Raw genomic sequence first — 13596 nt, forward strand, 5'->3', positions numbered from 1 at the left:
GCCTCTGTAAGTTAATCCGTATTTAGTAAGCTAACCGGAGCTCTGGGTGGAACTTAAGCCTTGCCATTACTCCACTTGGACCAACCTTGTTGGGCGTGACCCCCGGCTCCGCTCGCTCCCCCTGCACATGCCAAGACTCTAGACCAGAAAAACCGTGACCAACATTGGAATGTGGGACAAGAACGCCGTCTTGGCGCGATCCAGCGTTCATGGCGCTCCCTTAACTACCAAGTAGGTTACGGAGCACTGTTATGTCTCAAATGGCCACTGTCACTCCGTACACAGTAGTGCGCCGCGTCCCGGGAGGGCCTGGTCCGCTCGTTTTCATTCACCCTTTGCCATTGCTTTCCGCCCCTCCTCGGGGAGTCTTGGCGAGTGCGGCTTCTTCTTCTCTTGTATGTACCTACCTTATGTAGAGTACCTACATACATACCCCAACTTGCATGCGTTCCTTCCCTTCCTCTTCTTCTCTTCTCTCCTCTCTCTCCCGCTCCCTCTCTCTCTCTCCCTCCCTCTCTCTCTCTCGTCTCCCAGTGGAAGGTCTGCGCGCAGACCCCATCGTCTCGTCCAAGTCGTATTTTGTGAGCAGCACGCCGCCATGCGACTTCCGAAACCCAGCTAGGAAGATTCCCACTTTCAAGTACCGACCTGCGCGAGCGCTGCTTTTCCCGATTTCCCGATCCGGGCTTCTCGCGGGCTAGTCGATCCCCGTCTCCATCATGTTTCGCCCAAGACGGCACCGCGTGGTGCTCATCTGCGCCTTCGTCATCACTGTGCTGCTCTACCACGTCTCCAAGAGCTCGCAATGGGACCAGCCGAGGGAGACGTGGCGCGGCAAGACGAGTCCCAACACCCATCCAAGACCCGAGCCTCGGCCTCCACCGCCGCCCGCGCCCAACCCGCACCAAGGTCCCCCGCCTCACGTTCCCCCGCCGCACGACCCTCCGCCGCGCGCTTCGCCATTGCCGGATCCGGAGCCCAGCATCCGGATCCCGCAGCTGAAGGATGCCGACGGGGAGCAAGGCACTTACGGCCTTCCTACCGAGCCTGCCGCCGTCGTGCCCGAGAGGAAGCCGCCCACCCACCACGACGGGTATCACGATGCGCAAGCCGAAGACGTCGGGGTCCTGGACCCGGCGACCCCTACCTCCGCCGTCGTACACTGGAAGAAGCCTTACGAGTGGTTTCCCGTGCCCGAGGAGTCGCTCATTCCGCTTCCCACGGGAAACCCCAAGCCCATTCCGTCGGTGCAGTTCTCGTTTGCCCAAGAGTCGCCCGCCGCCAAGGAGAAGCGCGAGCAGCGCCTGGCCAAGGTCAGGGCCGAAGCCCTGCACGCCTGGACCGGCTACAAGAAGTACGCCTGGACCCATGACGAGCTCATGCCCGTCTCCAACAGATCAAGGGACCCCTTTTGCGGCTGGGCCGCTACCCTTGTCGACTCTCTCGATACCCTCTGGATCATGGGCCTGAAGGACGAGTTTGACGAGGCCGTGGACGCCGTGAGGGGGATTGACTTCACCACCACGCCCTACCGCGAGGAAATCCCCGTCTTTGAGACCATCATCCGCTATCTGGGCGGTCTTGTTGGGGCCTACGACGTCACGGGCAACGACCCCCGATACCGCGTGCTCTTGGACAAGGCGGTCGAGCTTGCCGAGATCCTGATGGGCGTCTTCGACACGCCCAACCGCCTGCCCATCCTCTTTTACAACTGGAAGCCGGACTACGCCGAGAGACCGAAACGGGCTTCCACCAGCGCGAGCGTGGCCGAGCTCGGCTCCATGAGTATGGAGTTCACCCGCCTAGCTCAGCTTACCGGCCAAAACAAGTATTACGACGCAATCGCCCGCATCACCGATGCTTTGGAGGACCTCCAAAACCGCGAGAACGGCACGGCCATCCCGGGCATCTTCCCCGAGCGCCTGGACGCTTCTGGCTGCAATAGGACCGCTCCGCCGCCGTCATCCTCCTCCGCGACGCCGGCCGGTGGCGCCGCAACCGTGCAGCACGGCACCGATGACCTGAAGCCTGCACTTGCGGGCCACCACGAAGCTCAGAGTCCGGAGGGCTCCGCCCTGGGCACGGACATCGGCAACATCGCCACGGGATTTCGTGATGGGCCACAAAAGCGAACAGATGGTCCCCGCGGCGGCGATCAAACCTCGCTCAACGCGAAGGAACTGCCCCCAAACTGGGACTGCGCCGCTCAGCCCCTGACGGGAACCAGCTGGGGAACGGGCTCGTACAGCATGGGCGGCAGCCAAGACTCCACGTATGAGTACTTTCCGAAGCAATATCTCATGCTGGGTGGCCTCGAACCCAAGTACCGCACCATGCACGAGAAGACGGTCGATGCCGTCAAGGAGTATCTGCTCTTCCGTCCCATGGCTGAGGGCGACCCAGACATCCTCTTCTCCGCCAAGGCCTACTCCTCCGACGGCACCGCGGACAAGCTGACGTACGAGTGGGAGGTCACGCACCTCACCTGCTTCCTCGGTGGCATGTTTGGCCTGGGTGGCAAGATCTTTGACCGCCAAGAAGATGTCGAGATTGCCAAGAAGCTCGCCGACGGTTGCGTGTGGGCGTACGAGGTGATGCCCGCTGGTGTCATGCCCGAGTACGCGCGGGTCCTGCCCTGCAAAAGCAGGGACGACTGTCACTACGATCAAGCGGCGTGGTACACGGCTCTGGATTCCAGGGCGGAGCAACGCGAAGCCGAGATGGAGGAATACTACACCAAGCTGGCCGAGTGGAAGGAGCAAGTGGAGAAACTCAAGAAGGAGGACGCTCTGCGGAAGCAGGCCGAGGAGCGGGCACGTGAGGTCGAGTCGCAGAGTAAGCCTGCTGCGGAGACGGCACAATATGGGGATTCGGGGGATTTCCCTGCCGAAGTAACGGAGAACGACAAGACCCCGGCCCCCGTCCCCCTGAAGAGGGACGTGGCAGTGAGTTCCGACAACCAAGGCATTTCCAACAACCAGCAACCCATGAGAAGCGACAAGCTTGTTTTCCCTCCTGCACCCATGAAGCCAGTCACCCATAAACAATACGTTGCGCAGCGGATCGAGAACGAGCGCATCCCTCCGGGCTTCGTCACCCTCACCGACAAGCGGTACCTCCTCAGGTAAGCCGTGTTTACCATCACTCCCCCTCCCCCCAACCCCCAACCTCCAACCCCCAAAAAAACCACCGCGGCGACATTTCTCAACCACCCTTTCATCCAAAGTTGACTGACTGACTAACGCCTTGTCTACCATAGGCCCGAGGCAATCGAGTCCGTCTGGTACATGTACCGCATCACGGGCGACCCGTCCTGGCAGGAAAAGGGGTGGCGCATGTTCGAGGCCGTTATCGGCGCGACCCGGACAGAGGCCGGCCACAGCGCTATCCGCGATGTGACCACTAAGGACCCCGGCAACGCCAAAGACATGGAGGACAACATGGAGAGCTTCTGGCTCGCCGAGACGCTCAAGTACTTTTACCTGCTCTTTGAGACCCCCGACGTCATCTCGTTGGACAACTGGGTCCTGAATACCGAGGCGCATCCCTTCAAACGCCCAACTTAGCGTGGTTGCCGTCTTTTTTTAAATAGTCAAATTTTTATGGGAGGGTATCGGTAAGGTTGGCAAGGATATTATGCCGAGGAAAGAGGTCCCTCTGTCCAATAGTTGGGGAAAGGATGTTGGTTCGACCCGTCAAGCAAATCTGTAATTGTATACATATACGCATCTTGGCATGGGGTGTGGGATGAAAGGACGGTCTTCCGCTGATCATAGCAACTGGGCGTGGCGAGCAATGGCGTTTATGGGGTTTTGGTTATTTTAATTAGACACTAAATATTGAGCCATTAGGAAGTGTTTTTGTCATTCTTGCCCCCACAAACCTTGTTCTATTTCTGATGGAGGTTGGTTGGTCTGGTAAAATCACGATAGTTCAATAGTTCGATGTCTCTCAAATCGTGGGTTCCTGTCGCCAGGTATAAGAAGAGGGCGGGCACAAAGAGGGCTCCACAAAGCCAGGACCCACAAAGGCTTATCTAATCTAACCTTACTGCATCAATTTCCTTCATGTTCTTTTCTTTTTTTCTTTTCTTTTTTTTTCTTTTTTCTTTTTGCTTTCTTCTTCTCTTTCTGCTCTTGGTATATTGCTGCATGGTCGGCCTATCCAGTCTAATGTCTCCGGTTTTCAACTTTTCATTTTTTTGAAACATTTGATTATGCTCGATTTGATCAGTTTGCGTTCTTGGGGCTTTTTTTGTCAATAAATGTTCACTTCTGAGCACATTTGAGACATTACAGGTGGTACTCGAGGCGCAAGGGGTACGCACGAGACTCACATGTTTCACCTAACTACAACGTTGGAGAAAATCCAAAAGAGACACCTGGCCATCGATCAAACTCCATCCCTGTTTATGATCGCTCGCTTCTCGCTATATACCGACAACATCAACGACAGAGACCACCAATGCATGGCTTCGTGCCATCTCCCCAGTTTATATATACGCACACATGGATGCAGAAAGTGAGAAAACACCAAGAACAAGGAAAATGGGAAACAATCGAACATGCTCCATATAAACAAGTCTGTCCACCCATATCATAGCTTAGCCGTACCTCTCCGCCGCCAAAATAAGTTCCCCCTTCCCTCCCCCGCAATATGCCCAATTTGCTTAACAACCCCTGCGCGGGCGCAACATCCGTCGTTCAGAGTCGTCGCTAGCCAACCGGTTGGCTCCAGCAGCCACGTCGTATGTACCGTAAACAACACCAAACAGCCGTTCATACCATCCATGAACTCGTAGACCCCATCTTCTTCATCCCTCGGACCCAATAACTCGTTCCAGTCGTTGCATGCCAGCATAGATGGCACCCGCCCTCAACAAGATCCCCTGTCTCATCCCACGGCGTCTCGTGGCCATCGTCGTCGTTTGTCGTCATCGTCGTCGCAAAAAGCCGAGAAGGATTTAAAAAATTAATCATCAATCCATGATATGTTCCAGCACCTGCATACTCAATATCATGACCAGCAGGCCGATGGTCACGATGATGAGCAGCGTGAAGCTGAACCAGCCCATGACCATGGCCGAGGTACCGACTCCCGAGAGCACGCTTCCGTTAGCCAGGTCCTGCGCGATGATACTGGCGGCGACCGAGGCCGTGTGCTGCCAGAGGACCGATACGAGGACAAAGATGGACGAGATGAAGATGATGGCCAGCGCGACCTGGCTGACGGGCCGCGAGGGGAACGGCTTAACCTCGCGCTCGGACCCCTCGCTGTCCTCCTCCTCGTGCCAGCCGGGAAAGGTAGCGAGGAGCAACAGGCAGATGAAGGCAAAGATGATTGCGATGATGCTATTTCCGCGCGGAGACGGTGATGTCAGTTTCTCAGCTCCTTCCCGCGGAAGGTGAGAAGAAGGGGGGAAAAAAAAGGGAGGGGAATATGCGTACAGTAGGTAGGGGAAGACAATCATGTCCTTGAACTGGCTGGCCAGCCAGATGAGGTTGAGCGGGTCTTGATCGAGCGACACCTCGTTCGCTAGCGTCGTCGCGTTGTTGCTGCACAACCAGGAACCGCCGTCGGGGCTCACGCAGATGCCGAAGAAGCCCACGCGCGCCTGGAGCCGAGCGTCGCCCACAATGTCGGCGATGGCATTATGGACGTTGTAGTCGACCTGTGCCGTATCGGGCGTGGCCGTGTAGCGCGTGTAGTAGAGCGAGAGGAGGAAGATATCGGGGATGAGGGGTGATGAAGAAGAGCATCCGGCAAGCAGGAGAGCTGGGTGAGGGCTAGCGTCAGCAACCAGAGCAGCGAGAGCAGTAATACAGGAGGAGGAAACCTACACAACAATATTATCGCCACCGCTATCAAGATCATCAACACGTGGTGATAGCCCAGGAAAGGTACCCAGCCTGTGGTCGAACGGATGGTCAGTCAGGAATGCTTCCCCAGTTGTGCGGATTCAGAAGCCGTAACCCGCTGCGCGCGCGCCATAGAGCCACGGATAGGGGCCAAAACTTGTTTACTTACGATACCACCCCAACTGGAATCTGGTCGCCATCTTGATTCTTCCTAGAGTGCGCTTGGTCTAAGTATCGTTATCCGAGTGCGCGATGCCGCTCCGGGAACCCGCACCGGTCCTCCGCGAGCTTCGTCGGAGTGACGGCCGGGGTCGGACAGCGTCGGCGGCGGCAGCGCTTGATCGAGGCAAGCGATGGGACGTCGTCGTGCCGAACGGCCAAAGACGGCGGACTTGCTGTCGCTGCGCTGGAATGCGACAGGCAGCCTCTCCTCGTGTCTCGCCTCGCCCTGTCCCGATAGGGGATGTCTCGCGTCGTCTCAGCAAGGAGGCGAGTTGCGACAGCGCCAGGATTCGCCGACGATCGATCGGTCGGCTGATCGAGCGGAACGACAAGACCTATTCACAGCAAAGATTAAGGAGAGCGCCGCCAGTGCTGGCGGGACAAGTCAAGCTGCTTTGGGCGACAAGGATATTAAGACGGGTGACTTTTAGGTGACAGGTGATGGGACACCGATTTACCAATTTTGTCACTGCCAGACTTGGGCTGGCTGTTCCGAACTGCAATGCGTGACACACAAGCGTTAGGGCGACGGAATGCAACAGCGGGAAAGCAGGAAGCGTGCGACCGGCGGACGCTCTGGTATGCAGTGTGGGAAAAGAGAAAGTGTGCGCAGGAGCTACTCACCTCACGACTTCCCTCAGCAGCTCGATCTGCGGAACGAATGTCGGTGGCTGGAGTGGTACGTCCGGACGATGGCGCGGTCGAGAGGAGAAACAGGAGACAAGCTCGAGCTGGCGCAGAGATCTAGCCCGCCATCCGATTTTCCTAATGAGTGTGGAAGGCGCAGGGCGACTGGCTGTATCCCTGATGCCGTTGTCCCAACCACCGACTTTTATTTACTTTAACCTCGTTGGCCGGGCACTGGCGCCAAGCTTGCGCTGGCGCCGGGTCTTGGCGGCAGGAACAAGCGGCGCAGGCTGCAGCTAACACCCTGGTTCGTCAGACTGCCCCGCTTGGTGACGGATTGGCTTGCCAGGGTCCCGAATCGTTTACTGCGTACCTCCGTACCACAGTACAGATTACTGCCAGAACGACCCATAACTCGCTCGTCGGCTCGCTTGCAAGCTGAAATTCGTTGCGGTCAATAGAGTATGATCAATTCCTCTGAGCTTCCTGCTTGCAATTCTTCTCCTGTCATCTTTGTATATACATTACTTCTCCTGAGTCCAAATCATCGCCGTGGCCCGCAGTTCCTCTGTTGGGGGGGGGGTTGGCGCACCTCATAATCGGATGCATTGCCGACCCCCGTTGTCTCTCAGGTGTTACCTCAGCTGCCTGTTAATAAAATCCAAGTATGTATGTACATTGTTTTGACCTCGGGACTCCGTTAGCTGCTGCTGTCCATCAACGCGAGATGCCGACATTGAAGAACGCAATACGGTGAGTTCCTTGTGAGGTCTTAAGGGGCCCTTAAGACCTGCATGCTGGAACAGCACGAAACGTAGCTTCGGTAACTATCGGAGAGTTTGAAAAAACCGGGCTTTCGCAGATTTGTCATCAATGCCCGCAGCTGGCTCCTAATGATGCGATTGAGGTACGACTTAAGGAGGTATGAATATCCGCAGTCTCGGAAGGTCGACGCAACTGATTCTCACCTTGGCTGCGCTGCTTTCCTAAAGTTGCACACACTGCTCCGTATAGCGAGTACGCTCGACTGACAGAACCCACTTCTAAAAAAATGACCAATTTCAACATCAAGATCGTCTCCGACGCCATCTGTCCTTGGGTGAGTGCTCTTATCCTGCGACTGCGCGGTTCCCACCTGCTGATTCATACATCTACGTGCACTAGTGCTATGTTGGAAAGAAACGTCTAGAGCGCGCCATCGAGTTGTACAAAAGAGACGTACCCGGCGGCGCCAATGACTCCTTCAACATCAGCTGGCACCCCTTCTACCTGGACCCAACCCTTCCAAAGAGTAGTGTCGACTTCAACGCCCACCTCGCCGGGAAGTACGGGCCTGAGCGAGCGGCGATGATAAAAGCACACCTCAGGGCGGTGGGCGAGGCCGAGGGAATCAAATTCTCGCTGCAGGGCAGAGTCGGGAACACCCGTGACGCCCACAGGCTCATTCAGCTAGCCAAGACCAAGTCGGGCGATGTCCAGGACCGAGTCATTTCGACTCTCTTCCAGAGCCACTTCGAGGAGGACGCCGATATCACGTCCCAGAGCGTGCTGGTCGCGGTCGGTGAGAAGGCCGGGCTTGACAAGAACGAGGTCCGGGACTGGCTGAACCAGGGAAAGGGCGGCGAGGAAGTGGACCGCGAAGTGGAGGACGCCTATCGGAAAGGCATACATGGTGTCCCCAACTTCACCATCAACGGCCGTTATGAACTGAACGGCGCTCAGGATCCGCAGAAGTTCCTTGAGGTGTTTGCCCGGGCCAAGAAGTCCTCTCCGGATGTCAGCATCGAGTCTTCCAAAGGGCCGAGCTGCTAGCGAGATCAAATAGAAACTGACCTTTCTCCTCAAGTGCAACCCGCATTCAGGCCTCCCATCCGGCGCCGCGACGATGATGCGTGGATCGCATCTTCTCCCCTCGCCCTGCCCCCGTTAGAAGTTCAGTAGGCCACCTAGGTCAGTTTCGAGAGCTCTCAACCGTGCCTGCAACTCCCTCTTCTTCCGCTCCAGTTGCCTGGCCTCTTCCTCCTCCCTCCTCAGATCCTCCTCCGTCATGCCCACTTCCTCCTCCTCATCCTCCTCCCCCCCTTCCTTCTCCTCCTCCTGCCCCTCCCCGTCATCCCCGTCCAAGACCCTCTCAAGGTTCATCCGCTCCAACGCCTCCTGCTGCTCCGCCACCTTCCCCTCGTAATACGCCAGCGTCGCCTTCTGCTGCGCATACTTTTGGCGCAGCGCGGGGATCCGCTCCAGAGCGCCCGGCAACGCGTACACGGCGCACAGCTTCTCGGCGCCGCGCAGGAGCACCTCGATGTCGACGTCCGCCCCCGGCTGTCCCGGCTGGTGCTGCTGCCCCCCGCGGCGGACGATCTGCGCGTGCAAGTTGCCGCCTAGGACCGCGGCGACCGCCGTGTTACGGCGTGCCGCGAGCCCCGCGCCGCGGGACGAGCCGGACGGCGGGCCGGTTGTAACCTCTCCTCCCGTCACGTTGAAGACGGTCTTTCGGCGGGACGACGGGTTGGGGGCCTCGGCCTTGTTCTGGCGGCCCGCTGATGCTGATGCTGATGCTGTTTGTTGAGTCGGCGGCGGCGGTGCGGGGACGGAGAAAAGGGCGCGCTCGTGGGCTTCTGTGTCGCGAATGAGAGAGGTAATGTCCGGTTTGGAGAGGAGGGCATTGGTGAAGATCTTGGGTGGTGGGAACCTATGTCCGGGCCTTGCGGTCAGCACGCGTCTGTTTACTTGAGTGCAAGGCTTGCGTGTTGCGGAGCTGGGTAGGGTAGCCAGGCTTACGGGAGACTGTCAATGCCCCGACACGAGATGGAGATCTGCTCCAAATGCGCAGAAAGGAGTGACATGATGGCCGCTTAAGGTCACCGTAAGGATGGTGATGTAGATGGTACAGAGTTGGCCGTTGCTCAAGTAGTTGGGTTCTTGAAGTTTTGGCATGTTTTCCTCCCGTATCCTGCGTAGCATACGAAGTACTGTCCCACAAGCGCAAGACTCAGCATTGAGGTACTGTACCGTATGTAGCGTGCTGTAGCTGTCTAATCCATAACTCCGCAGAGGGTCCGCCACCACTCAATTACCCCGCTTATCACGTGGCAGTGATACACTCTGGACTAGAGAGCTCATCTTGCGCATACCATGGAAGCTATAATCCAAACTGATACCTGCATAAGGTACCTGGATATGTATTAGTAGGACCCATTAGGTTGATGCTGCTATTTTCACTTCCTTGTTTACCTGCCCCAATTTGGTTTGCGACGTATTCCTGCGCCTACAATGCAACACTTTCCCGTATATATTTTAATATTTGACACGCCGCTAATGCATACAAGCTTATATCGAACGAGATACCTAACTGTTGTGATTGAGCGGGGGCCGCAGAATAATTCTTGTCTTTCCCAGACTGAGGATAGACGATGGAACAGGGGAAGCCCAAGATGCGCGCGTTCCTGAAAGCCCAACGGACACTATCTGCAGCTCCACAAGCTTCTATTCTGGACCGCACTTTCCAGAGATGGGCAGAACATAGTTAGCTCAAATGTTCGATGGTCTGAGTGTCTGAATCTGACTGTACTTTTGAGAAATGGAATGGCAACAACATTAGATGCACGTATCATTTGTATGCTTAACGGTGCTCGCGCCCTTTTTTTTTTTTTTATCAGGGGCATGCTCCCGTTCTGCCCTCTTACTCCTTGCTGTTGGAAGCCCACTTGTTTCCCTCCTTCTGTCTCCCTTCCTCATTGGGCATGGCTCCAGTTGAGACAGACCTTGCAGATTTTCAGACTGAAAGCTGGCTATTTCGGTGGCGCGTGGGCTTCTGATTCGCTGTTGGCTTAATCAAAGAACCACCAGCTGCCGTCTGCTCCGTTGCGCAGTTGCTGACACGATGGACAACTCAACAGCCACCATGGTGTCTGTCTTGACACAGCATGAAGTAAGTCACCATGATTCCTGAGGTGCGTTGCGCCGACCGCCGGCGTCGCGCCTCGTCCTCTTCCCGCTGAGTCGCTCTTGCAGGCTCCTTACCTCCTTACCCCATACAGCTTTCGCTTGCGGCCGTTGTCGTCCAGGGACATGTCAGGGGTACCGGAGCATTGCTGCCCAAACTGCCGCTACGCCTCCGAACCGCGTCCGGCCAACGAGGGTTTGGCTCCAGAGAGATCTCTTGAAGGGACTGGCCGACGGTTCTTGCCTCTTTCCCGGCCGGCCCGCCGGCGGCGTTGGTAGGGCTTGACAACCCTGCACCAAGACACTGCGCAAGTGACTGGCAAAACTAGAAGACGGTTCCTCAGTCCGGTGCCCAACTGTGCCTTGTGATCCTGGAAACTTGACCGTCTCGGAGCCTGGAGAGCTTGGAGAGCTTGGAAGACATCATTGTAACAAAGGCCAAAAGGAACAACAATCCGCCGCAGACAGAACAACGCTGTGGGAGCCACCGCGGTTCTGGTCCTGGCCTTGACTCGAGGTCCTGACTGCCCGTCACAAGGGTTGAGTTGAGTGGCATCCCCCGCTCTCCCGACAAGCCGCCCCTCGAGCTGCCCGTACTGTACTGTACCAAGGCTCGGAGCAGCCATTGCTTTGCAGCCATTGCTTTGCGCACCGACAAGGAGCAGCGCAACGGCGCACATCAGAGCCGTGGCACCACCCAGCGATTTGCGCAGCGCTGCTCGCCCACTCTCCAGCAGCACCCCCCCCGCGTCATCCCAATTGCTCAACTCCTTCCGCTCAGTGCTCAGATTTCACCCACCCCCTCCCACCCCCAAAGCAATATCGGGAATCAGCCTGCGCTGCACGCAACACTGCCTAGAGTCCGCACGATATTATCATGACAAGCAACCGAAGCCCAACTTCTTCTCCGCGCTGGAGGTTTATTCTTTGGGTCCTGACGCCCTGATCTTGCGCAATTCCCCGACACCTTCTCTTTCTTTTTCTTTTTCTTTCTCTTCCTTCACTCTCCATCTGCCCCGCCATTTATTCCGTCTACCCCACACTCGCGGCGCAAGGGCAATCGATAAGATCCTTGTCCCTCGGGAGACGACGCAATTATTGGAAGTCGAAGCCCAACCGAATCTGTCCGGGCTGCAGTTGAAAGCCGCAGACGATGTGGCCAGCGGCGACAAAATCGAAAATTTCCCAAAACGTGGGGCCGTCGTCACCGCCAGAGACCCCCAGGACTGCATCTCCCGTTTTTGGCCGCAAGAGCAGCCCCCGGCCTGAGGAACGGTCGCCGCAGGTTCCTCTTCGCCCAATGGCGCCGCCACCGTCGACCGGCCGGACAGCGGTCAACGGGCTAGATTTTAGCCATCCGCCCTCGATCCGCCCAGAACAGCTCTCTCCACGCTCCACAAGCTCATCCTCTGAGCCGCTTTCGGAGTCGGAAGATTCCGAGGTTTCGGAGGCTTCCAATGCAGCAGCCGGCCTCTCCCCGTCGGCGGCCACAGAGCGGCGGCCGGCTGCGGCCCCACCGACGCCGCCAGCAAGGACGGGCCGCGTGGTGACACAAAGCAATTTTGACGTCGAAGAGCTGAGCGACTTTGATGACAACGACAACGGCCGGGTCGACGTGGTTCGGCCCTGGGCCATCGAGTACGCCGAATCCGACCGGAGCCGCTCTACCTCGCGAACCCGGCCCGAGATTGACCAGAAAATGATGTACAACCTGAACAACCTTAACTGCAGCGACGATTCGGACATAAGCTTGAACGAGGAAGAGTATCACGAGTTTCTCACGAAGCGCCGTGCTGAACGCCGGCACAAACGAATGACCTCGGGCAGCATCGGCAAGCGGACCATCAGCGAAAGCATCGGCAGCGACACGGACCGCGAGGACATCAGGTCCTTCCTGAACGCCGAGCAGGCTGGCTCCAGCGCACGTCGCCTGCGTCGGAGGGTTGGTGACCGGCGGAGCCTACAGTTCCAAGACCCGCCACCGCCAAGGATCGATGAGCTCGACGAGCCGGGCTCGAGTGAGGACGAGATCTTCATCGGCGAGTCGCTCGCGCGGGAACTTCCCTACTATGAATACGTTAGCATGGAGGTTGATTCTCCATGATAACGCCGGCTGTCCACTGCTTCATTCTCCAATTACCGTGACAACGTGGTAACCTTCGGCGCGGCTCGGCATGATGACAAGCCTTTTATTTGACCTTATCTCCATTCTCGAACCTATACCCCAATAACGATAACGACGGCCATTGGTGACAACGACGATTATGAGTTGATGAGATGCGAGCAAAAAAAAACTTAAAAAAAACTGTGATGACGACCATCGCGTTCTATTTAGTACATGTATACCGGGTGGCGGGCGGCATCTTGGACCGGCATCTCTTCCAATTGGCTCCAACACGACTTCATCATGGCAGCGGCCGGATATCCACCGGGGACTGCCTCTCCACTGATGGACACTGGGATGTGGCGCTTCACATTACGTTTACGGTTGATGATATGTGATAGAGGTGGGATTGTGGATCTTGGGCAGACGGGTTGGGCGGCATGCTCAGTTCAACGCTCCTGGTTTGAACCGTTTGGCTGGCGGGTGAGGGGCGCTGTTGGTACCTTTGGGAATGGATCCTCGCTTTGTACAGGTTCTTTCGGAGTGATAGACTGTTGCCACAGACGGCGATTCTATGCTCAAAACCAATGTAATCCTGGACTGGTTCGCTTTTCCGAGAAAAAACGGTATGCTCAAATGCGTGCCGCTTTGAATGTACGGAATACAGACACCGGGCCGCAGATCACCCCTCGACTTCGCGAAGTGGTGAACAGTCAGCAGGGAGCCAGAGCGCAAGGCTGAGCAATACTTGTGGCGGTTATGTGGCAGGCGTTTGGCGAGGCTGTCCAATCAACGTAGAGAACGTATGCTCACCCAGCCACAAAATCCTGGCCTGGTCGG

At 57.0% G+C, this 13596-nt stretch overlaps 6 protein-coding genes across 6 annotated transcripts; 3 read left to right on the top strand and 3 right to left on the bottom strand.

The window, feature by feature from the left end:
* The first annotated feature begins 356 nt into the window (after positions 1–356).
* On the top strand, positions 357–4026 carry P884DRAFT_285641 (glycoside hydrolase family 47 protein). The gene is made up of 2 exons (XM_069443779.1): positions 357–3124; positions 3260–4026. Exons 1-2 carry the CDS (start codon positions 720–722, stop codon positions 3564–3566), a joined length of 2712 nt encoding a protein of 903 aa, XP_069296785.1. The 5' UTR covers positions 357–719; the 3' UTR covers positions 3567–4026.
* A 760-nt stretch (positions 4027–4786) lies between these two features.
* On the bottom strand, positions 4787–6236 carry P884DRAFT_31260 (Ca2+ regulator and membrane fusion protein Fig1-domain-containing protein). Its single transcript, XM_069445217.1, has 4 exons — positions 6028–6236; positions 5841–5909; positions 5448–5775; positions 4787–5351 (listed from the first exon to the last, which is right to left on the bottom strand). Exons 1-4 carry the CDS (start codon positions 6056–6058, stop codon positions 4979–4981), a joined length of 801 nt encoding a protein of 266 aa, XP_069296786.1. The 5' UTR covers positions 6059–6236; the 3' UTR covers positions 4787–4978.
* A 1522-nt stretch (positions 6237–7758) lies between these two features.
* P884DRAFT_202356 (DSBA-like thioredoxin domain-containing protein) lies at positions 7759–8519 on the top strand (the record flags this gene model as incomplete). The annotated part of the gene is made up of 2 exons (XM_069438418.1): positions 7759–7806; positions 7872–8519. The coding sequence occupies 2 exons, from the start codon at positions 7759–7761 to the stop codon at positions 8517–8519; spliced, it is 696 nt and encodes a 231-aa protein (XP_069296787.1).
* Positions 8453–9699, bottom strand: P884DRAFT_330313 (DASH complex subunit Spc34). The gene is made up of 3 exons (XM_069445678.1): positions 9489–9699; positions 8541–9399; positions 8453–8473 (listed from the first exon to the last, which is right to left on the bottom strand). The coding sequence occupies exons 1-2, from the start codon at positions 9551–9553 to the stop codon at positions 8634–8636; spliced, it is 831 nt and encodes a 276-aa protein (XP_069296788.1). The 5' UTR covers positions 9554–9699; the 3' UTR covers positions 8453–8473; positions 8541–8633.
* A 904-nt stretch (positions 9700–10603) lies between these two features.
* P884DRAFT_31308 (uncharacterized protein) lies at positions 10604–11463 on the bottom strand. The gene has a single exon (XM_069445225.1). It carries the CDS (start codon positions 11330–11332, stop codon positions 10817–10819), a length of 516 nt encoding a protein of 171 aa, XP_069296789.1. The 5' UTR covers positions 11333–11463; the 3' UTR covers positions 10604–10816.
* Position 11464: 1 nt separating this feature from the next.
* P884DRAFT_31309 (uncharacterized protein) lies at positions 11465–12873 on the top strand. Its single transcript, XM_069445226.1, has one exon. The coding sequence runs from the start codon at positions 11806–11808 to the stop codon at positions 12754–12756; it is 951 nt and encodes a 316-aa protein (XP_069296790.1). The 5' UTR covers positions 11465–11805; the 3' UTR covers positions 12757–12873.
* Positions 12874–13596: the final 723 nt, after the last annotated feature.

The sequence above is a fragment of the Thermothelomyces heterothallicus genome (assembly GCF_042370625.1).
Source record: "Thermothelomyces heterothallicus CBS 202.75 unplaced genomic scaffold P884_scaffold_14, whole genome shotgun sequence".
Lineage (NCBI taxonomy): Eukaryota > Fungi > Ascomycota > Sordariomycetes > Sordariales > Chaetomiaceae > Thermothelomyces > Thermothelomyces heterothallicus.